Genomic DNA, 22,607 nt, shown 5'->3' with positions numbered 1-22,607 from the left:
CCAAGTGCTGGTAAATGGCATTAGGTAGGTAAATCAGGTGTTTCTCATGTGTTGGGCCAAAGGGCCTCTTCTGCACTGTGTGATTCTGTGATTCTGCAAGAAACGATCAAGAGTAACAACAACCATGCACCCTCAAACCAGCCAGGCCAACAAGGTGTGGTTTAGCATCAAGCAATGGAAGAAATGGATGAAACCACATGCAAATGCCAGTTCACCCTCCAAACCAATGACAAAAACCAGAAACACCAGCGTCTACCACTCTCCCAACAAAACGGCAATGTGGAGTTGTGGAATGTTTATATATAACAGATGGCTTGAACCTCTAACTTTAAGGACTTGAAGGGGGAAGATTGGGTAGTGGGAATGTTGTTACTGTTAATACTGTAATAGCAATAATGTTGGAATAACATTAATGTTGTAACAATGAGGTAAATGCACAAGACTTATAACAATGTAAGACTTGAAGTAAACTGAAGTAACTATATCCATAGGATAAAGACTTGGGGGGAGGTGTAGTAGTAGGGTCTGATACATACAGGGTTAATGTAGGACAGAGTACAGTACCACCCACAGAGTGATGTAAGAAGGCACATGAATCAGAGCCATGGTTAGTCTGGACATGGACAGAAATGTGTAAAGACCTAGGATGGAGGCAGAACCATACCTGTACCCTCTACTGTATATATGTGTATAGTTATGAGTTGTTAATGAAGGCTTGCTGTTAATATAATCAAGACTACGAAGCCTACTTCATGGTGTCTGAAGCAAGATTCTTCAAGTGGGAAAGGAGAAAGAGAGTGGGGGGGGTGGGTGGAAGGAGAGGGAGAGAGAGGGAAAGGTGGGAGGGGGGAGGAAGGGAGAGAGAGAGCAGGGGAAAGGAAGGAGAGAGAGGGAAAGCAGAGAGAGAGGGAAGGGAGAGAAAGAGAGAGAGTGTGAGAAGGAGAGAGAGTGAGAGGGAGAGAGAGAGAGGGAAAGGAAAGAGAGAGGAGAGAGAGGAGGAAAGGAAAAAGGGAAAGGAAAGAGGGAGAGTGGGAAAGGAGAGAAAGAGACAGTGTAAAGTTGAAAGAGTGGGAAAGGAGAGAGACAGCTAGAAAGGAAGGAGTTGGAAAGGAGGGAGAGAAACAGTGGGAACGAAGAGAGAGACAGAGTTGGAAAAGTGAGAGAGAGACAGAGAGGGGAAGGAGAGAACAAGTGAAGAAGGAGAGACAGAGTGGGAAAGGAGACAGATAGTAGGGAAGGAGAGAGAGCATAGGAAAGAAGAGAGATACAGAGTGGGAAAGGACAGTGAAAGAATGGGAAAGGAGAGAGAGAAAGACAGAGGTAGAAAAAGAGAGAATGTCAGAGGGAAAGGAGAGCGAGAAAACATGGGAGAGAGTGGGAAAGGAGAGGGAGAGAAAGTGGGAAAGGAGAGAGAGAGTGAGAAAAGAGAGAGAGAGTATGAAAGGAGAGAGAGTGGGAAAGGAGAGAGTGGGAAAGGAGAGAGAGTCAGGGAAAGGAGAAAGCGAGAAGCGGAGTGGGAAAGGAGAAAGAGAGTGGGAAAGGAGAGACAGCCTGAGAAATGAAGGAGTGGGAGTGGGAAAGGAGAGAGACTAAGACAGTGGGAAAGGAGACAGTGGGAAAGAAGAGAGACGGGGGAAAGGAGAGAGAGGGAGACAGGGAAAGGAGAGAGCGAAAGGAGGAGTGGGAAAGGAGAGAGAGAGAGTGGAAAAGGCGAGAGAGAGAGTGAATGGGAAAGGAGAGTGAGCACGGAAAAGGAGAGAGTGTGGGAAAAGAGAGGGAGAATGGGAAAGGAAAGAGACGGAGAGAGAGAGAAACAGTGGGAATGGAAAGCAAGCAAAAAGCTGAGTTGAGTTTCAGGAGTGCTATGGGTGAGACCCAAGCTGTGCTATTCAAGCCTGTTTGATTTAGTGTTATCTAATTTCAATGTATATAGCATTTCTGTATACACATGGCTGATTTGGTTATGTTTCGAGTTCCACATTCCCACCTACCCGATAACCTTTGATTCCTTTGATCCGTGGCATTTTCTTTTTGAGTTCCCTTTTCGGACTCATTCTTACGAACTCCAATAAGTCCCATGGGCTTCCCTCGCAGCTTCCAGCATTCTGAACGAATGTGCCCCATTTTATTACAATGGAAATACTTAGGCCTTTGAGTTTCGCCTCCACCCTCAGTACCATCCTTCCTGATCTGGGGAGGAGATGTCAAGATATTCCTAGCTATCCATTCTTTACCCTGGCTATTTGCCTTCCTTTCTCTCTCCCACTTCCTATCCTCTTCAAATTTATGGGGGTGATGGAAAAAAGGTTTAGTTTTATGGATCAGCTCATAATCGTCAGCCATTACTGCTGCCTGTCTAGCAGTTGCAACCCTTTGGTCTTCAACATCGGTTCTAATTATAGAAGGTAGTGAGTTTTTAAATTCTTCCAAGAGAATGGCGTCTCTGAGAACTTCACAGGTAGTTTCAACTCCTAATGCTCATACCAACCTATTAAAATGACTTTGCTTAACCCTTTCAAATTGAATTTAAGTTTGCCCAGGCTGTTTCCTTAAATTTCAAAACTTTTGTCTGTATGCTTCAAGGATCAACTCATATGCACTCAAAATGGCCTTTTTCACCACATCAGAATCCCTAGAAACCTTCTCTGACAATGAAGCATAAATTTCCTGTGCTCTACCTGTCAATTTGCTTTGCATGGGCAATGTCCAGTTTTCCTTTGGCCAGTTCATCTGTTTAGCTATCTTCTCAAGTGAAATGAAGAATGCTTCAACATCCCTTTCCTCAAACTTGGGAAGATCGTGTACAAATTTACACATCTCCCCACTAGGTTCTGAGGTTCTGATCTGGAGATAAGCCCTATCTCACCTACTGGTGTCTCTTTTTTAACTGCAAGCATTTTAAGCTGGTATTCCCTTTCTCTTCAGAACAGTTCTGAAGAAGAGTCATACGGACTCGAAACGTTAACTCTGTCTTTCTCTCCACAGGTGCTGTCAGACCTGCGGAGCTTTTCCGGCAATTTTTGTTTTTGTTTCAGATTTCCAGCAGCCGCAGTTTTTTGCTTTTCTATTCCTTTTCTCTTGTCTTCTATCCTTACCATTTCTAACTCCCTTTCCTGTTTTCTTTCACTCTCCTGCTTTTCTGCCTGTTTCCTTTAGAATGCCCTTTCTCCTTCCTTTTCTTTTTCTGCTGCCTCTAACTCAAGTTTTTAATTTCATTTCCTTTGCTGGTTCAAGTTCAAGCTTCTTCATTTCTAACTGAAATCTTACTACCTCCAGTTGTGACTCACTAGTGTCAGGCATCACTTCCAACTTTAAATGCTGTGCTATACCTTTGATTATCTCTGCCTTCCTAGCTTTGGCAGGCAATCCTACTCTTAATTTACTTGCCAATTTGATTAACCAGGCTTTTGAGATCCCTTGTAAAATCGTCAGGGACATCTCTTCCACTTGCAGGAAAGCTTTAGCCCCTTGTGTCTTCTTCACAACATACTTTCCTACCTATCTTTGTGTCATCTGCAAATTTAGCTACCATACCTTCACCCCCGCACACCACCAGCATCCCCCACCCCCACCCCCCCCCCCCCCCCCCCCCGCCACCCATCTAAGTCATTGATATAAATTGCAAAAAGTTGAGGCCCCAGCACAGACCCCTGCAGGACTCCACTCGTCACATCCTGCCAATCAGAAAAAGACTTTATACTTTATGCATACTCTCTGTTTTCTGCCAGCCAGCCAATCTTCTATCCAGGCTAATGTGTTACCCTGTAACACCATGAACTTTTATTTTTCGCAATAATCTTTGATGTGGCACCTTATGAAATGCTTTCTGGAAATCCAAGTACAGGACACCTACAGGATCCCCTCTATCCACCATATGTCACTCCTTCAAAGAACTCTAATAAATTGGTTAAATATGATTTCCCTTTCATAAAACCATGCTGACTTTTCCCAAATACCCTGAGTTTTTCTAAACACCCAGCTATAATCTCTTTAATGATCGACTCTAACACCTTCCCCACTACAGACGTCAAGCTAACTGGCCTATAGTTTCCCGTTTTCTGCCTCCCTCCCTTCTTGTAGAAAGGGGTTATATTTGTTACTTCCCAGTCTGATGGAACCTTTTCAGAATCTTGGGAATTTTGGAAAATTAACACCAACGCATCTACTACCTCATTAGCTACCTTTTAAGACTCTAGGATGAAGTCCATCTGGATCCAGAGACTGCAACTTGGAGCTCGATCAGTTTGCTCAATACTGCTCATCTAGTGATTTTAATCTCACCAACTTCCTCTCTCCCCTCCACAAACCAATTTACAGCTATTATTGGGACATTTTTTGTATCCTCTATAGTGGAAACAGAAGCAAAACATTTGTTCATTTCATCCACCATTTCCTTATTATTTACTATTAACTCCCCATTCTCACTCTCCTCTTCTATTGATCTAACCCTTAGTATCCAGTTCACTTGGGTTAGCTCAGCTTTCATGCCAACATAGTTGCCCTTATTTAAATTTAAAATACTAGCCTTAGACCCACTCTTCTCCCTTTCAAATTGGGTGTAAAATTCAATCATATTGTGGCTGCTGCAACCTAGGGGTGCCTTTACTCTGAGGTCATTAATTAATCGTGTCACATTACACAATACCAAATCTAATATAACCTGCTCTCTGGTTGCTTCTAGAATGTGCTGCTCTAAGAAACTATCTTGAAAGCATTCTATGAACTCCTCATCCAGGCTATTACTGCCAATCTGATTTTTCCAGTTTATCTGTAGATTAAAGCAATCCATGATTATTGTTACCCCCTTATCTCAAACCCCCAATATTTCTTCATGTATATTTTGTCCTAAATTGTGGCTACTGTTAGGGGGCTGTAAACCACTCCCACTAGTGACTTCTTTCCCCTGCTATTCCTCATCTCCGCCCAAACTGATTCTACATGCTGATCTCCTGAACCAAGGTCATTTCTAACTATTGTACAAATGCCATCCTTGATTAACAGTGCTATCCCCTCCAACTTTACCTAGCTTCCTTCTTGAAGGTCATATACCTCTCAATATTCAGAACCCACTCCATTTCATCTTGCAGCCAGGTCTCTGTAATGGCTATCAATCATATTTATTTACTTCAATGTGTGATATGAATTAATTTACTTTGTTATGAATGCTACACGCATTCAGATACAGAACCTTTAGTTTAGTCTTTTTTTATCTTTCTGACATCTAGTCTTGATTCTTTGTGCATTCTAAGGTTTTTTCTCTCTGTCCCTTCCTGCCATTCTCTGACCCTCATTTCCCATTTTACTATTTTTCTCCCTTACCTGGGTTCTACTTTTTGGTATACCACATCTTTCCGTATTTGATCCCTTGCATCTACTATTTAGTTTAAAACCCTCTCTACTTCCCTAGTTATGTGGTTCGCAAGAACACTGGTCCTAGCCCAGTTCAGGTGTAGGCCGTCCCAATCGTACAGTCCCCAATTTCCCCAGTACTGGTGCCAGTGCCCTACAAACCAGAACCCATCTCCCGCACACCAGCTTTTGAGCCACATATTCATCAATCTAATTTTATGTACCCTATGCCAATTTTCAGGTAATAATCCAGCATTTATAAGCTTTGAGGTTCTGTTTTTCAATTTAGGGCCTACCTCCTCATACTCCCCTATACAGAACCTCTTTCCTAGTTCTACCTATGTCACTGGTACCTGCATGGACCACGGCAACTGGATCCTCACCCTCCCACTGCAAGTTTCTCTCCAGCCCTGAGCAGATGTCCCGAACCCTGGCACCGGGCAGGCAACACAGCCGCCTGGACTCTTTCTCTTTGCTGCAAAGAACAGTGTCAATCCTCCTCACTATACTGTCCACTACCACCACTATGTTCCTTTTTGCTCCCCCAACTTGAATGGCTTCCTGTACCACAGTGCCATGGTCAGTTTGCTCATCCACCCTGCAGCCCCTGCTGTCATACAAACAAGCTGAGAGAACCTCAGACCTATTGGACAATTGCAGAGGCTCACACTTGCCTCACTCCCAGTCATTCTCTCCTGTCCCTGACCACTGACTCAATCAGAAGACCCTATTCTAAGTGGGTTATAAAAGTAACAGTTTTTTGATCACGATGACTTGGAATGCATGTAGAATTGTGGCGAATTCAGCGGGTTTCGGTTTTGAAGGGGTAACTTTCAGGGCCTGTGAGTCTAACCTGAAGTGGATTAAGTTGCATCTGGAAGTGGGAGCCAATCATGTACATGACGGCGCTAGGACCCAACAGACCATCAGTGCGATCGCGTCCCGTTGCCAGGTAACGGCGGAGCGGAGTCACCAGGCCAGCGGCCGGGAAGATGTCGAAATCCGGCAAGAAGCGGGTGGACTCGAATCTGAAAGCGAGCCAGCCCCGGTACCGCAAGTCAGCCTGAAAGAGTGAGTGACTCGTCCCGCGGCCTCCCAAAGCCGGTACCGACCCGACCTGTCGATCACACCCTCCCCCCCCACCACCCCGTTCCCCCCCTCCCCCCCCGTTTCCCCCCTCCCCCACCCCCCCGTTTTCCCCCTCTCCCCACCCGGTTTTCCCCCCCTCCTCCCCCGGTTTCCCCCCCTCCCCCCCCCCCGGTTCCCCCCCCCCCCCCCCCGGTCCCCCCCCCCCCCGGTTCCCCCACCCCCCGGTTCCCCCACCCCCCCCCCCCGGTTTTCCCCCCCTCCTCCCCCGGTTTCCCCCCCCCCCCCTCCCCGGTTCCCCCACCCCCCCCCCCGGTTCCCCCACCCCCCCCCCCCCGGTTTCCCACCCTCCCCCCCCGGTTTCCCCCCTCCCCCCCCGGTTTCCCCCCTCCCCCCCACCGTTTCCCCCCCTCCCCCCCCACCGTTTCCCCCCCTCCCCCCCCACCGTTTCCCCCCCTCCCCCCCCACCGTTTCCCCCCCCACCGTTTCCCCCCCCACCGTTTCCCCCCCCACCGTTTCCCCCCCGTTTCCCCCCCCCCGTTCCCCCCCCCCGTTCCCCCCCCCCGTTCCCCCCCCCCGTTCCCCCCCCCGTTCCCCCCCCGTTCCCCCCCCCCGTTCCCCCCTTTCCCCCCCCCGTTTCCCCCCCCGTTTCCCCCCTCCCCCCCCGTTTCCCCCCTCCCCCCCCCGTTTCCCCCCCTCCCCCCCCCGTTTCCCCCCCTCCCCCCCCCGTTTCCCCCCCTCCCCCCCCCGTTTCCCCCCCTCCCCCCCCGTTTCCCCCCTCCCCCCCCCGTTTCCCCCCCTCCCCCCCCCGTTTCCCCCCCTCCCCCCCGTTTCCCCCCTCCCCCCCCCGTTTCCCCCTCCCCCCCGTTTCCCCCCTCCCCCCCCGTTTCCCCCCTCCCCCCCCCGTTTCCCCCCTCCCCCCCCCGTTTCCCCCCTCCCCCCCCGTTTCCCCCCCTCCCCCCCCTCCCCCCCTTTCCCCCCTCCCCCCCGTTCCCCCCCCGTTTCTCCTCCCCCCCGTTTGCCCCCTCCCCGTTTGCCCCCCTCCCCCCCCGTTTCCCCCCTCCCCCCCGTTTCCCCCCTCCCCCCCCGTTTCCCCCCTCCCCCCCCGTTTCCCCCCTCCCCGTTTGCCCCCTCCCCCCCCGTTTCCCCCCTCCCCCCCGTTTCCCCCCTCCCCCCCGTTTCCCCCCTCCCCCCCGTTTCCCCCTCCCCCCCCCGTTTGCCCCCTCCCCCCCGTTTTCCCCCCTCCCCCCCCGTTTTCCCCCCTCCCCCCCGTTTCCCCCCTCCCCCCCGTTTCCCCCCTCCCCCCCCCGTTTCCCCCCCGCCCCCCCCGTTTCCCCCCTCCCCCCCGTTTCCCCCCCTCCCCCCCCGTTTCCCCCCCTCCCCCCCCGTTTCCCCCCTCCCCCCCCGTTTCCCCCCCTCCCCCCCGTTTCCCCCCCTCCCCCCCCGTTTCCCCCCCTCCCCCCCCGTTTCCCCCCCTCCCCCCCGTTTCCCCCCCTCCCCCCCCGTTTCCCCCCTCCCCCCCGTTTCCCCCCTCCCCCCCCGTTTCCCCCCTCCCCCCCCGTTTCACCCCTCCCCCCCCCGTTTCACCCCTCCCCCCCCCGTTTCACCCCCTCCCCCCCGTTTCACCCCCTCCCACTCTCCCCCTCCCCCTCCCCCCTCTCCCCCTCCCCCTCCCCCCTCTCCCCTCTCCCCTCCCCCCTCCCCCTCCCCCTCCCCCTCCCCCTTCCCCCTCCCCCTCCCCCTCCTCCTTCCCCCTCCCCCTCTCCTTCCCCCTCCCCCTCTCCTTCCCCCTCCCCCTCTCCTTCCCCCTCCCCCTCTCCTTCCCCCTCCCCCTCTCCCCCCGTTCCCCCTCCCCCTCCCCCGTTCCCCCCTCCCCCTCCCGCGTTCCCCCCTCCCCCTCCCCGGTTCCCCCCTCCCCCTCCCCCGTTCCCCCCTCCCCCTCCCCCGTTCCCCCCTCCCCCTCCCCCGTTCCCCCCTCCCCCTCCCCCGGTCCCCCCTCCCCCCTCCCGTTCCCCCGGTCCCCCCTCCCGTTCCCCCGGTCCCCCCCTCCCGTTCCCCCGGTCCCCCCCTCCCGTTCCCCCGGTCCCCCCCTCCCGTTCCCCCGGTCCCCCCTCCCGTTCCCCCGGTCCCCCCTCCCGTTCCCCCGTACCCCCCCTCCCGTTCCCCCTGTTCGCCCCGTCCCCCCCCTCCCGTTCCCCCCCCTCCCGTTCCCCCCCCTCCCGTTCCCCCCCCTCCCGTTCCCCCCCTCCCGTTCCCCCCCTCCCGTTCCCCCCCTCCCGTTCCCCCCCCTCCCGTTCCCCCCCCTCCCGTTCCCCCCCCTCCCGTTCCCCCCCCTCCCGTTCCCCCCCCCTCCCGTTCCCCCCCTCCCGTTCCCCCCGTTCCCCCCCTCCCGTTCCCCCTGTTCCCCCCTCCCGTTCCCCCCGTTCCCCCCTCCCGTTCCCCCCGTTCCCCATCCCGTTCCTCCCGTTCCCCCTCCCGTTCCCCCCTTTCTCCCTCCCGTTCCCCCCTTTCCACCTCCCGTTCCCCCCTTTCCACCTCCCGTTCCCCCCTTTCCACCTCCCGTTCCCCCCTTTCCACCTCCCGTTCCCCCTTTCCCCCTCCCGTTCCCCCTTTCCCCCTCCCGTTCCCCCTCCCATTCCCCCCTTTCCCCACCCCCTCCCCTCCCCTCCCCTCCCCCCGTTCCCCCCTCAACCCCCCCGTTCCCCCCTCACCCCTCCCCCCGTTCCCCCCCACCCCTCTCCCCGTTCCCCCTCCCCCTTCCCCCCGTTCCCCCTCCCCCTTCCCCCCGTTCCCCCTCCCCCATCCCCCCGTTCCCCCTCCCCCGTTCCCCCTCCCCCATTCCCGCTCCCCCGTTCCCCCTCCCCCCCGTTCCCCCTCCCCCCCGTTCCCCCTCCCCCGTTCCCCCTCCCCCGTTCCCCCTCCCCCGTTCCCCCTCCCCTGTTCCCCCTCCCCCCGTTCCCCCCGTTCCCCCCTCCCGTTCCCCCCGTTCCCCTTCCCCCCCACCCCGCCGTTCCCCCTCCCCCCACCCCGCCGTTCCCCCTCCCCCCGTTCCCCCTCCCCCTCCCCCCGTTCCCCCTCCCCCCGTTCCCCCACCCCGCGTTCCCCCCTGCCCGCCTCCCCCCCTGCCCGCCTCACCCCCTCCCCCGCATCCCCCGTTCCCCCCTCCCCACGTTCCCCCCTCCCCACGTTCCCCCCTCCCCACGTTCCCCCCTCCCCATGTTCCCCCCTCCCCCCGATCCCCCCATTCCCCCCTCCCCCGTTCCCCACGCCCTCGTTCCCCCCTCCCCATCCCCCATCCCCCATCCCCATCCCCCATCCCCATCCCCCCTCCCCATCCCCCCTCCCCATCCCCCCGTTCCCCCTCCCCTCCCCCCGTTGCCCCCTCACCCCATTCCTCGCCCTCACCCCGTTCCCCCTCCCGTTCCCCCCCTCTCGTTCCACATCCCGTTCCCCCCCTCCCGTTCCACCTCCCGTTCCCCCCCTCCCGTTCCACCTCCCGTTCCCCCCCTCCCGTTCCCCCGGTCCCCCCCTCCCGTTCCCCCGGTCCCCCCCTCCCGTTCCCCCGTCCACCCGTTCCCCCGTTACCCCCCTCCCGTTCCCCCTGTTCGCCCCATTTCCCCCCCTCCCGTTCCCCCCCCCCCGTTCACCCCCCCCCGTTCCCCCCCTCCCCGTTCCCCCCCTCCCCGTTCCCACCCCTCCCGTTCCCCCCCTCACGTTCCCCCCCTCACGTTCCCCCCCTCCCGTTTCCCCCCCCTCCCGTTCCCCCCTCCCGTTCCCCCCTCCCGTTCCCCCCTCCCGTTCCCCACCTCCCGTTCCCCCCGTTCCCCCTCCCGTTCCCCCCTTTCCCCCTCCCGTTCCCCCCTTTCCCCCTCCCGTTCCCCCCTTTCCCCCTCCCGTTCCCCCCCTTCCCCCTCCCGTTCCCCCCCTTCCCCCTCCCGTTCCCCCCCTTCCCCCTCCCGTTCCCCCTTTCCCCACCTCCCCTCCCCCTCCCCTCCCCCGTTCCCCCCTCACCCCCCCCGGTCCCCCCTCATCCCTCCCCCCGTTCCCCCCTTTCCCCCTCCCGTTCCCCCCCTTCCCCCTCCCATTCCCCCCTTTCCCCACCTCCCCTCCACCTCCCCTCCACCTCCCCCTCCCCCCGTTCCCCTGCCCGCCTCCCCCCCTGCCCGCCTCCCCGCCTGCCCGCCTCCCCGCCTCACCCCCTCCCCGCATCCCCACGTTCCCCCCTCCCCACGTTCCCCCTCCCCACGTTCCCCCCTCCCCTCGTTCCCCCCATTCCCCCCTCCCCCGTTCCCCCCTCCCCCGTTCCCCCCTCCCCCGTTCCCCCCTCCCCCGTTCCCCCCTCCCCCGTTCCCCCCTCCCCATCCCCCCTCCCCATCCCCCTGTTCCCCCTCCCCATCCCCCTGTTCCCCCTCCCCTCCCCCCGTTCCCCCCTCACCCCATTCCTCGCCCGCCCCCGTTCCCCCCGTTCCCCCTCCTGTTCCCCCCTCCTGTTCCACTTCCCGTTCCCCCCCTCCCGTTCCCCCCCTCCCGTTCCCCCCCTCCCGTTCCCCCCCTCCCGTTCCCCCACTCCCGTTCCCCCCCTCCCGTTCCCCCCTCCCGTTCCCCCCCTCCCGTTCCCCCCCTCCCGTTCCCCCCTCCCGTTCCCCCCCTCCCGTTCCCCCTCTCCCGTTCCCCCCTCTCGCTCCCCCCTCCCGTTCCCCCCTCCGCTCCCCACCCGTTCCCCCCCTCCCGTTCACCCCCTCCCATTCCCCCCGTTCCCCCCCTCCCGTTCCCCCCGTTCCCCCCCTCCCGTTCCCCCCGTTCCCCCCTCCCGTTCCCCACGTTCTCCCCCTCCCGTTCCCCACGTTCTCCCCCTCCCGTTCCCCCCGTTCTCCCCCTCCCGTTCCCCCCGTTCTCCCCCTCCCGTTCCCCCCGTTCTCCCCCTCCCGTTCCCCCCGTTCTCCCCCTCCCGTTCCCCCCGTTCTCCCCCTCCCGTTCCCCCCGTTCTCCCCCTCCCGTTCCCCCCGTTCTCCCCCTCCCGTTCCCCCCGTTCTCCCCGTTCCCCCCTCCCGTTCCCCCCTCCCGTTCCCCCTTTCCCTCCCGTTCCCCCCGTTCCCCGTTCCCCCTCCCCCGTTCACCCTCCCTCCTCTCCTCCCCTCTCCCCTCCCCCTCCCCCCTCTCCCCCTCCCCTCCCCTCCCCCCTCCCCCCGTTCCCCCTCCCCGCTCCCCCGTTCCCCCCTCCCCCCGTTCCCCCTCCCCCTCCCGCCGTTCCCCCTCCCCTCCCCCCTCCCCACTTTCCCCCCTCCCCCTTTCCCCCTTCCCCTTTCCCCCTCCCCGCGTTCCCCCCAATCCCCCCATTCCCCCTCCCCCGCCCCCCTATTCCCCCCTCCCCCTCCCTCCCTCCCTCCCTCGCCCCCTCCCCTCCCTGCCTCCCCCTCCCCCACCCTCCCTCCCTCCCTCGCCCCCTCCCCCACCCTCCCTCCCTCCCTCGCCCCCTCCCCCACCCTCCCTCCCTCCCTCGCCCCCTCCCCCACCCTCCCTCCCTCGCCCCTTCCCCCACCCTCACTCCCTCGCCCCCTCCCCCACCCTCACCCCTCGCCCCCTCCCCTACCCTCACTCCCTCGCCCCCTCCCCCACCCTCACTCCCTCGCCCCCTCCCCCTCCCTCCCTCCCTCGCCCCCTTCACCTCCCTCTCTCAACCCTCTCCCTCCCGCGCCCCGCCCTCCCTCGCCCCCCTCCCCCTCCCTCGCCCCCTCTTCGCCACCTCCCCCTTCCTCCACCTCGCCCCTCCCCTATCTCACCACCTCCCCCTCCCTCTCGCCCCCTCCCCCTCCCTCGCCCCTCCTCCTCCCCCCCTTGCCCACTCCCTACCCCCTCCCTCACCCCCTCCCCCTCCCTCGCCCCCTCGTCGCCCCTCTCCCTCCTCTCGCCCCCCTCTCCCTCCTCTCGCCCCCCTCTCCCTCCTCTCGCCCCCCCTCTCCCTCCTCTCGCCCCCCGTCTCCCTCCTCTCGCCCCCCGTCTCCCTCCTCTCGCCCCCCCGTCTCCCTCCTCTCGCCCCCCCCCCCCCGTCTCCCTCCTCTCGCCCCCCCCCCCCCCAACTCCATCGTCTCGACCCCGGCACCCTCGTCTCGACCCCCCCCATCTCTCCTCACCTCTCCCCGTCCACCTTTTCCCGCCCCCCTTGCCTCGGCGCCCCCACCCCCGCACTTTTCTCCCCCCCCCCCGGCCTTTCCTACCCCCTCTCCTGTCCCCTTCCCCTCTACCCACCCCCACCCCCTCGCACCCCTTCCCCTTCCCCCCTCTCATTAACCTTCCCCGCAATTTCCTTTTCCGAAACCAACTAAAAGGTTGCTCTGAGATGATGTACAGTGACTAACACAGTCTACAATAGATAAGGAAATGGCAATAAATCAAATATGGTTCAGCTTGACATTATCAGGTCACACAGATGGATTGTGCATTTCAAGATAACATTTCAGAAATCATCACCTCATAATAATGTTAAATACTTAGTTTTACTATTCATTTTCTCTTAATCTGGAAAACTTTAATAGGTCAGTAGATAATTACTTAATTTCAGTCAGCTGGAAAGACATCCACTGCTGCCTATATTGGTGTCAAGGGAATGCCTAAAATAACTGAACTAGTTTCCGTGACATGAAATATTTCTTTCTTGGTGTCAAAATTGTTCTTCAAAGTGCAGTCCTTCAAAGTACAGGATTTGGAGTCCAGGTTACAGAAGTGGACCCAATCCTTTTTTTTTGTGAGCAATACTAGAATGAATTTGTGGTAGAAGTTATGTTATATGTTGTATGGGATTTATTTGGAATCTTTAGAAAAACACACCTGCTTCTATGTCCTTTTACGGTAAGGAATGACTTAAGGAGCATGTACAAAAGCTCTGTTCATCTTGATGTAATTTTCACAGCATTATGCACTCCAACCCATCATTTCATGTTGGGTGTATGATTTACCTTGGCTGCTCTCTAGCCTGTCCTGCTCCTCTTCTAATGTTTGGTTTGTACAGTCTTGACTGTACAAATTTCAGAAGGTGACAGCAGCTATCAATTAGTATGTCGTACCCCCTCCCCACTGGCCTATGTGTTCTGACTTCTGCCCTCCTGGGGTAGAACTTTGCCAATGAGCAAGCATGCTGCCAGCACTCTGTGTTGTGTCCTCCAGCTTCTCTTGTACGAGGAGTGTTTTGAAAGGGGTGAAATGTCCTTTGAATGCTGCCCCTTGGAGATTGCAGGGGAGAAACATTCCTTGGGCCACATGTTCTAGGGATGTAGAAATAGAAGTAGGGCCATTGCATTTGGTTCTCCAGAAATCTTACCAATTTTCAGTATTGAAAATTTTAATTGACCCAGTACCCACAGCCTTTTGGGAGAGTGAGTTCAGATTTCCAGTAGCTTTTGTGTGTTTAAATACTCTCTGGTTTTATTCCTAAATGGCACCTCCGTATTCTGGATTGCTTCACTAATAACCCAATGATTGAAAATTCCTTGATTAGGTCACCTCTGTAATCCCTAATCTTCCCTATGAAGGAAATATTCCAATTTATCTTTCTCACATCCAAAGTGGCTGATCTCAGATCTCCCCACATTGAACTCCATCTGCCATAGTTTTCTCACAATTCATCTCTTCATGTCCCTTTGTAATGCTGTGCTTCCTAATGTGTCACCTGCAAATTTGGATATGCAACCCCCTATTCCCTCATCCAAGTCATTGATATACATGGTGGAGAGCTGAGGCACTCAGTATAGATCCTGGGATGACCAGTTATCACATGCTGCCCATCAGAGAAATATTCCCCTTTATCCCCATGCTCTCTTTTCTGCCTCTGAACCAATTATCAACCCCTGTCACAATGTTACTTCCAGTTCCAAGTGTTCTCATTTTTGCTAATGATCATTTGTGTAGATCAGGAACAGAAGATGGGAGAGGGCACCGGCTCTAGGAGGAGGGGTGTGTTGGGAATAGGGAATTGGAAGAGGGCACCAGCTCTCAGAGCAGGGGTGAGTTAGTAGCAGGGAGAGCAGAGTATGGAGAGACCAAAACTGCACACAGTATTCCAGGCATAGCCTCACCCATGCCCTATCTAATTAAAGTAAGATTTCTTTACTTGAATACTCCAATCCCTTTGTAACAGAAGTTAAAATGCCACTCCTAATTGTTTGCTACAGCTGCATGTTAAATTTCTGTGATTTATGTACAAGGGCACCCAGTTCCCTTGGATTGCAAACATTTTCCAGTATTTCACCATTCAAAAAATATTCTGCTTTTTATTTTCCCTAAATGAATAATTTCATACTTTGCTACATGTTTTCCATCTGTCATGTTCTTGCCCACTTACCCAACCTGTCTATATCCCCCTACGGCCTCCTTGGGTTCTCCGCACCACTTACTTTCCCAACTAACTTTGTATCATCAACAAACTTGGATACATTTCATTCAGTCTCCTCATATAAGTCATTAAGGTCGACTGTAAATAACTGAGATCCAAGTAATGATCCTTGTAGTACTTGCTAGTTACAGTCTGCCAGCACAAAAATATCCAGTTTATTCCTACTCTGTTTTATGTCTATTAACCAATCCTCAATCCTTGCAAAGATGTTACCCCCTTCCATGAGTGCTAATTTTGCTTAATAACTTGTTGGATGAAAAAGAAAAAGGAGGACTGCAGTTATATAGCGCCTTCCATGCCATACAGCCAATGAAGTACTTTTGAAGGGTAGTCACTGTTGCAGTGTAAAAAAAATGACATTTAAAATTGCACACAGAATGCTCCGACAAACAGCAATGTGATAATGACCAGATAATCTCTTTTAGTGATGTTGATTGAGGAATAAATATTGGCCAGGACACAGGGAGTAACTCTGTTATTCTTCAAAATAATGCCATTGAATCTTTTACATCCACCTGAAAGGACAAATGGGATCTCAGCTTACTGTCTCATTCCAAAAGGCGGCAGCTCTATACTGGAGGGTCAGATTGATTGTTGTGCTCATTCACAGCCTTGTGACTCGGAGGTGAGGGTGCTACCAACTGAGACGTGGCCAACGTACATGATGCAGCACCTTATCAAATGCTTTTTGAAAATTCAAATACACGACATCCACTGGTTTCCCCTTATCCATCTTACTAATTACACCCTTAAAAATGCGCTAATGGATTTGTCAAACACGATTCCACTTTCATAAATATATCTTCACTCTGCTTAATCATATTATGATTTTCTAAGTTGCTGTAATAATTGTAAGTTAAACTTTTCATACTGTTATGGAGATCATGTGACTGTACAGATAAATCTTCCCTAAATGCCAGTTATCTTAGGGGTGGAGCTTTCTAGCCTTGGTCTCAGTACAAGCATGTAGCTTCATCAGGAGCTCTGTAAATCAAGTTTACTGTTTCTTACAAGAAACCTGCTTGGTTCTCCAAGTTTATTACAATTGGCAACGAGGATAAATAGCTCCAACACTGCACCTCGCTTCTCAAATGCGAGTATTTTAATTATAAGGAAGGAAGAAAAGCATACTCACCCGTCATATCACTCTTGGGTAGAATTGACCTGTACGACTCATCCGTCGAGAGCTGGAGTCAGCACATAGAGTGCCTAGGTTTCTACTTTGTGGCAAACGAAATAACGGCAGAGGAGAAACAGAAGGCAATTCTTCTAAGTGTCTGCGGGAGCGAGACGCATAACCTAAAGTATAGTCTGACGGCCCCGACTGCGCCAAATTCCAGATCCTTTAACAAGCTAGTAGACCTTGTGAAGTCACATTTCAGCCTAAAGCATCGGTGATCATGCAAAGATTCAAGTTCAACTCTAGAGTAAGGGCCCCGGGTGAGTCGATCGCAACGTACATCGCGAAGCTAAAACAGTTAATGGAGCACTGTGACTTTGGTGATACTCCAAACGACACGTTGTGAGATTGTTTGGTTTGCAGAGTACACGGCCACGTCATTCAGCGCTGTTTACTTGCAGAATTTAATATAGACCTGAAGCGCGCCGTGGAGATAGCTCCAGCAATGGAGAGTGCTGAGAGGGACTTGCAGGCTTTGCAGTGTGCAACATGGCACTGTTCTGCAGTTGAGGTGTTGGTGGACGTGGCACGAAGACCAGGGAGACAGCAGCGAAGTGGGACACAGTCCCTACCGCTCGAAAAACAAAAAGAAATACTGGAAGCAGCTTACCAGTAATTCAGAAATTAAAACGTTGCTATGTTGTCAAGACCAATTGCTTTCCCGTGTTTTAGACTAGCTATACCAGTTTCCAGCTCTTCCATGGTGAATGGTCCAGTGAAGCCAGGGTCATCGTTGTACTTCTTCCTATCTAATTGTGCTCTTGGTTGTTTCTTGTTGATTTTTCCATTTAGGAGCAACTGGTGTGCAACTTGGTTTGCAGACACATTTGGATGTTGGGCAGCTTTCTTGGGATCGCCTCCAAGTTTGCGTATGAGAGACCATGCCTTCTTGCTGTTTTTTGTAAGATCTGTTGTCTCTATCAAGGTGTCCCAGGTGTTTTGACGCTCTTGAGAAATACTTAACATCACCCTCTCACCGGTAGATATTGTTTCCCCTGAGAAGGGGTTAGATTCAAACATTGAGACCTACGCCCAGTAGAGTTCAGCATTCTCCTTGGTGAGACCAGAGATGTAGTGTGCTCTACAACCTGGGGCGATCTTCCTTCTGGCTGTTTTATGGACAGCTTTTGCAAACAGGTTGTAGTGCTCAGGTAATGGTTTAATGTGTTTAACCTTGCGGTCAAGTGTGTGTATGAACCCGTTCCAATCGGCCTTCTTGAAGTTGAAGCGCCTTTTGAATGGTACGACGGTTGGTAACACTGCTGCATTTACCTGGATACCAATAGGACGGTGTTGTGTCTGTGGTACTGGGTCTGTGACAAGCTTCTTGCAGAGGCCAGCGATGTCGTTGCTGACAATGGCAAGATCTGGGTTATAACTGCACTTCCAGCGGGCACTGTGGAAGGAGGCTGGCACTTTAGGATTGTGGATGAGACTAAGCTGGTTAGCATCCATCCATTCTTCGACTGCTTCTCCATCATTGTTAGACTCCTTGTACCCCCATTGGGTACTGTGGCTATTAAAGTCTCCAATGATGATCTGTGGTTTACTGTGCAGGTTGGGTACAGGGTTAGAGAAGCTGAAATCTGTGCCAGGCGGTTTGTACACTGAGGTCACTACTACTTTGCTCAGCTCTACAGTTAGAATTTCGATGTTGTCCTCCTCTGTTTTAGAAGTGGCTTCTACAACTGAACTAGCTCTAACAAATACAGCACTGCCATATTGTCGATGAGGTCTTTCAATAACCAGGAACATTCCTGGTATTTTTGGGCGGTTGTTCTCACTTCCTCTATGTGTCTCCTGCAGGCAGAGGACATCACACTGCCACTCATTGCATAATGTAGCGAGGATGTTTTGTTTAGCTACAGAGAACCCTTCAACGTTAGCAGATATAACAGTCAATGCTGGTCTTGAAAAAGACCCGTGTTTCTGACATCGACGACTTCCGACTTCAGGCATGATGTTGTTACTTGATCAAATCAGCGGTACGAAAATGTTGTATACACTACTTGCTGTGCGTGGTGGTGGTAGAATTGGGTGAAACAGGGCCGCGACGTGAACGCTTCTACCTTGGCCCCAATAGGGTAGTAATAGTGGGGGATTTCAACTTACCCAACATTAACTGGGTTAGTCATAGTGTGATAGGTTTAGAGGGAGTGGTGTTCTTAAAATGCATCCAGGAGAGCTTTTTAAGCCAGTACGTAGAAGGTCCTACAAGAGAGGGGGCGGTCCTGGACTTAATTTTAGGGAATGAAGCCAGGCAAGTGGTAGAGATATCAGTGGGGGAGTATTTTGCAGATAGTGATCATAACTCCGTTAGATACTAGGTTGTTATGGAAGAGGACAAGGATGGGCCAGAAATCAGAGTTCTAAATTGGGGGAAGGCCGATTTTAATAAGATCAGATATGATTTGGCCAGAGTGGACTGGGAGCAGCTACTTTTAGGTAAATCTGCGTCAGAGCAGTGGGACTCATTCAAGAAGGAAATAGGGAAAGTACAGGGCCAACATATTCCAGTAAAGACAAAGGGTGGGACCAACAAATCCAGGGAACCTTGGATGTTGAGGGATATACAGGATTGGATAAAGAGAAAAAGGGAGGCTTATGGCAGATACCAAGGGCTCACAACAGCGGAAGCCCTAGAGGAATATAGAATGTGTAGTGGGGAACTTAAAAAGGAAATTAGGAGAGCAAAAAGGGGGCATGAAAAAAAATTGGCAGGTAAAATGAAGGAAAATTCAAAGTCATTTTACAAGTACATTAAGAGTAAGAGGATAACTAGGGAAAGAGTAGGGTCCTTTAGGACCATAGTGGTAATTTGTGTGTGGAGCCGGAAGATGTAGGTAGAGTTCTAAATGAATAATTTGTGTCAGTGTTCACAAGTGAGAGGGCCGACGTGGGTATGGAAATCAGGCAGAAGGACTGTTATATAATTAAAGAAATTAGCATAGAAAGGGAGGAGGTTCTAAGTGGCCTGGCAGGCTTAAAAGTAGATAAATCTCCAAGCCCGGATGAAATGTATCCCAGGCTGTTGAGTGAGGCAAGGGAGGAGATAGCAGGGGCGCTGGCAATAATTTTCAATATCTCTCTGGCCACAGGAGGGGTGCCAGAGGACTGAAGGGCAGCCAATGTGGTACCATTATTCAAGAAGGGAGGAAGGGATAAACCAGGGAACTACAGGCCAGTCAGTCTAACCTCAGTGGTGGGGAAACTATTGGAAGCAATTCGGAGGGAGAGAATTAATCTACACTTGGAGAGGCAGGGATTAATCAAGGACAGTCAGCATGGTTTTGTTAAGGGGAGGTCATGTCATCACCCAGAGGGTGGTGGAAATCTGGAACTCGCTACCCGAAAGAGTGGATGTGCACTTGCGATGCCGTGGCATACAAGGCTATGGGCCTAGTGCTGGAAAATGGGATTAGAATAGTTAGGTACTTGTTTGACCGGCGCAGACTCAATGGGCCGAAGGGCCTTTTTCTGTGCTGTAGACCTCTATGACTCTAAGTGTTACCGCTGTGGGGGTAATCATATACCTGCTGATTTAAAGAGGCAGAATGTCACTACTGTCACAAGAAAGGGCGTTGTAAAACAGTGCAGGGTGAGATCAAGACAGCCATTTAGACAGCAGGCCAAGTTAAATGCACAATAGGGGACTCTATAGTCAGGGGCTCAGATAGGTGCTTCTGTGGTCGTGAAAGAGACACCAGGATGGTATGTTGCCTCCTTGGTGCCAGGGTCCAGGATGTCTCTGATTGGGTACAGGACATTCTGAAGGGGGAGGGAGAACAGCCAGAGGTCGTGGTACACATTGGTACTAACGACATAGGCAGGAAGAGTGACGAGGTCCTGCAGCGGGAGTTCAGGGAGTTAGGCACAAAGTTTTAAAAAAACAGGACCTCTGGGGTTGTAACCTCAGGATTACTCCCTGTGCCACGTGCCAGTGAGGCTAGAAATAGGAAGATAGTGCAGCTGAACACGTGGCTGAACAGATGGTGTAGGAGGGAGGGTTTCTGATATCTGGATCAGTGGGATCTCTTCCGGGGCAGGTGGGACCTGTACAAGAAGGACGGGTTGCATCTAAACTGGTGGGGCACCAATATCCTGGCTGCAAGGTTTGCTAGTGTCACTCGGGAGGGTTTAAACTAGTATGGCAGGGGGTGGGAACCAGAGCAATAGGTCAGCAGGTGAAATAAATGACTGGGAACCAGTGAATATGGCCAGTAGGACTAAGAGGAAGGGCAGGCAGGGAGAAATTACTGAACACAGGGGGACTGGGGGTCTGAAATGCATTTGTTTCAATGCGAGAAGTATAACAGGCAAGGCAGATGAGCTTAGAGCTTGGATTAGTACTTGGGATTATGATGTTATTGCTATTACAGAGACTTGGTTGAAGGATGGGCAGGATTGGCAGATAAACGTTCCAGGATTTAGATGTTTCAGGCAGGATAGAGAGGGATGTAGAAGAGTGGGGGAGTTGCACTGCTGGTTAAGGGGAATATCACAGCTGTACGACAGGAGGATACCTCGGTGGGCTCATGCAGCGAGGTAATATGGGTAGAGCTCCGGAATAGGAAGGGTGCAGTCACAATGTTGGGTGTTTACTATAGGCCTCCCAATTGCCAGCGGGAGATTGAGGAACAGTTATGTAGGCAGATTTTGGAAAGATGTAAAAGCAATAGGGTTGTTGTGGTGGGTGATTTTAACTTTCCCTATATTGACTGGGAATCACTTAGTGCTAGGGGTTTGGATGGTGCAGAATTTGTAAGGTGCATCCAGGAGGGCTTCCTGAGACAAAATGTAGATAGTCCAACTAGGGAAGGGGCAATACTGGACCTGGTATTAGGGAATGAACCCGGCCAGGTGGTCGAAGTTTCAGTAGGGGAGCATTTCAGGAAAAGTGACCATAATTCAGTAAGTTTCAAGGTACTGGTGGATAAGGATAACAGGAGTCCTCGGGTTAAGGTGCTTAATTGGGGGAAGGCTAATTATAACAATATTAGGCAGGAACTGAGGAATCTAGACTGGAGGCGGATGTTTGAGGGCAAATCAACAACTGACATGTGGGGGGCTTTCAAACGTCAGTTGATAAGAATTCAGGACCGGCATGTTCCTGCTAGGATGAACGATAAACATGGCAAGTTTCAGGAACCTTGGATAACGAAGGATATTGTGAGATTAGTCAAAAAGAAAAGGGAGGCATTTGTAAGGGCTAGAAGGCTGGGAACAGATGAAACCAGTGGAGAATACAAAGAAAGTAGGAAGAAATTTAAGCAAGGAGTCAGGAGGGCTAAAAGGGGTCATGAAAAGTCACTGGCAACCAGGATTAAGGAAAATCCCAAGGTCTTTTATACATATGTAAAAAGCAAGAGGGTAGCCAGGGAAAGGGTAGGCCCACTCAGGGACAGAGATGGGAATCTGTGAGTGGAGCCAGAAGAAACGGGAGAGATACTAAATGAATACTTCTCATCAGTATTCACCAAAGAAAAGGACTTAGCGGTCGATTTGTCTAGGGAAGAGTGTGTAGATAGCCTGGATCATGTTGAGATCAAAAAAGAAGAGGTGTTAGGCGTCTTGAAGAATATTAAGGTGGATAAGTCCCCAGGGCCAGATGGGATCTACCCCAGAGTACTGAGGGAGGCAAGGGAGGAGATGGCTGGGGCCTTGACAGAAATCTTTGTATCCTCACTGGCTACGGGTGAGGTCCCAGAGGACTAGAGAATGGAGAATGGATGTTGTTCCATTGTTTAAGAAGGGTAGCAGGGATAATCCAGGAAATTACAGGCCGGTGAGCCTTACGTCAGTGGTAGGGAAATTATTGGAGAAGATTCTTTGTGACAGGATTTACTACCATTTGGAAGCAAATGGGCGAATTAGTGAGAGGCAGCATGGTTTTGTGAAGGGGAGGTCGTGTCTCACTAACTTGATCGAGTTTTTCGAGGAAGTGACAAAGATGATCGACAATGGAAGGGCAGTGGATGTTATCTACATGGATTTCAGTAAGGCCTTTTGACAAGGTCCCTCATGGCAGACTGGTACAGAAGGTAAAGTCGCACGGGATCAGAGGTGAGCTGGCAAGATGGATACAGAATTGGCTTGGTCATAGAAGACAGGGGGTAGCAGTGGAAGGGTGCTTTTCTGAATGGAGAGCTTTGACTAGTGGAGTTCCGCAGGGATCAGTGCTGGGACCTTTGTTGTTTGTAGTATACATAAATGATTTGGAGGAAAATGTAACTGGGCTAATTAGTAAGTTTGCAGACGACACTAAGGTTGGAGGAGTTGCAGATAGTGAAGAGGATTGTCAAAAGATACAACGGGATATAGATCGGTTGGAGACTTGGGCGGAGAAATGGCAGATGGAGTTTAATCCGGACAAATGTGAGGTAATGCATTTTGGAAGGTCTAATACAGGCAGGAATTATACAGTAAATGGCAAAACCCTTAAGTGCATCGATGGGCAGAGGGATCTGGGTGGACAGGACCACAGGTCATTGAAAGTGGCAATGCAGGTGGATAAGGTAATCAGGAAGGCATATGGCATGCTTGCCTTCATTGGCAGGGGTATTGAGTATAAAAGCTGGGAAGTCATGCTGCAGCTGTATAGAACCT

At 53.3% G+C, this 22,607-nt stretch overlaps 1 protein-coding gene across 1 annotated transcript in view; it reads left to right on the top strand.

Moving 5' to 3' along the window:
* The first annotated feature begins 6,118 nt into the window (after positions 1-6,118).
* The window catches only part of LOC144690022 (androglobin-like), a 162,919-nt gene continuing 146,430 nt past the window's right edge, over positions 6,119-22,607 (top strand). The window contains exon 1 of the mRNA XM_078557553.1: positions 6,119-6,420. Within this exon, the coding sequence (XP_078413679.1) occupies positions 6,119-6,420 (302 nt within the window). The remainder of the gene's footprint in view (positions 6,421-22,607) is intronic.

The sequence above is a fragment of the Cetorhinus maximus genome, chromosome 14 (assembly GCF_964194155.1).
Source record: "Cetorhinus maximus chromosome 14, sCetMax3.hap1.1, whole genome shotgun sequence".
In the NCBI taxonomy this organism is placed as follows: Eukaryota; Metazoa; Chordata; class Chondrichthyes; order Lamniformes; family Cetorhinidae; genus Cetorhinus; species Cetorhinus maximus.
The sequence above is the reverse complement of the archived record's forward strand: the minus strand, read 5'-3'. Positions and strand labels throughout refer to the sequence as shown.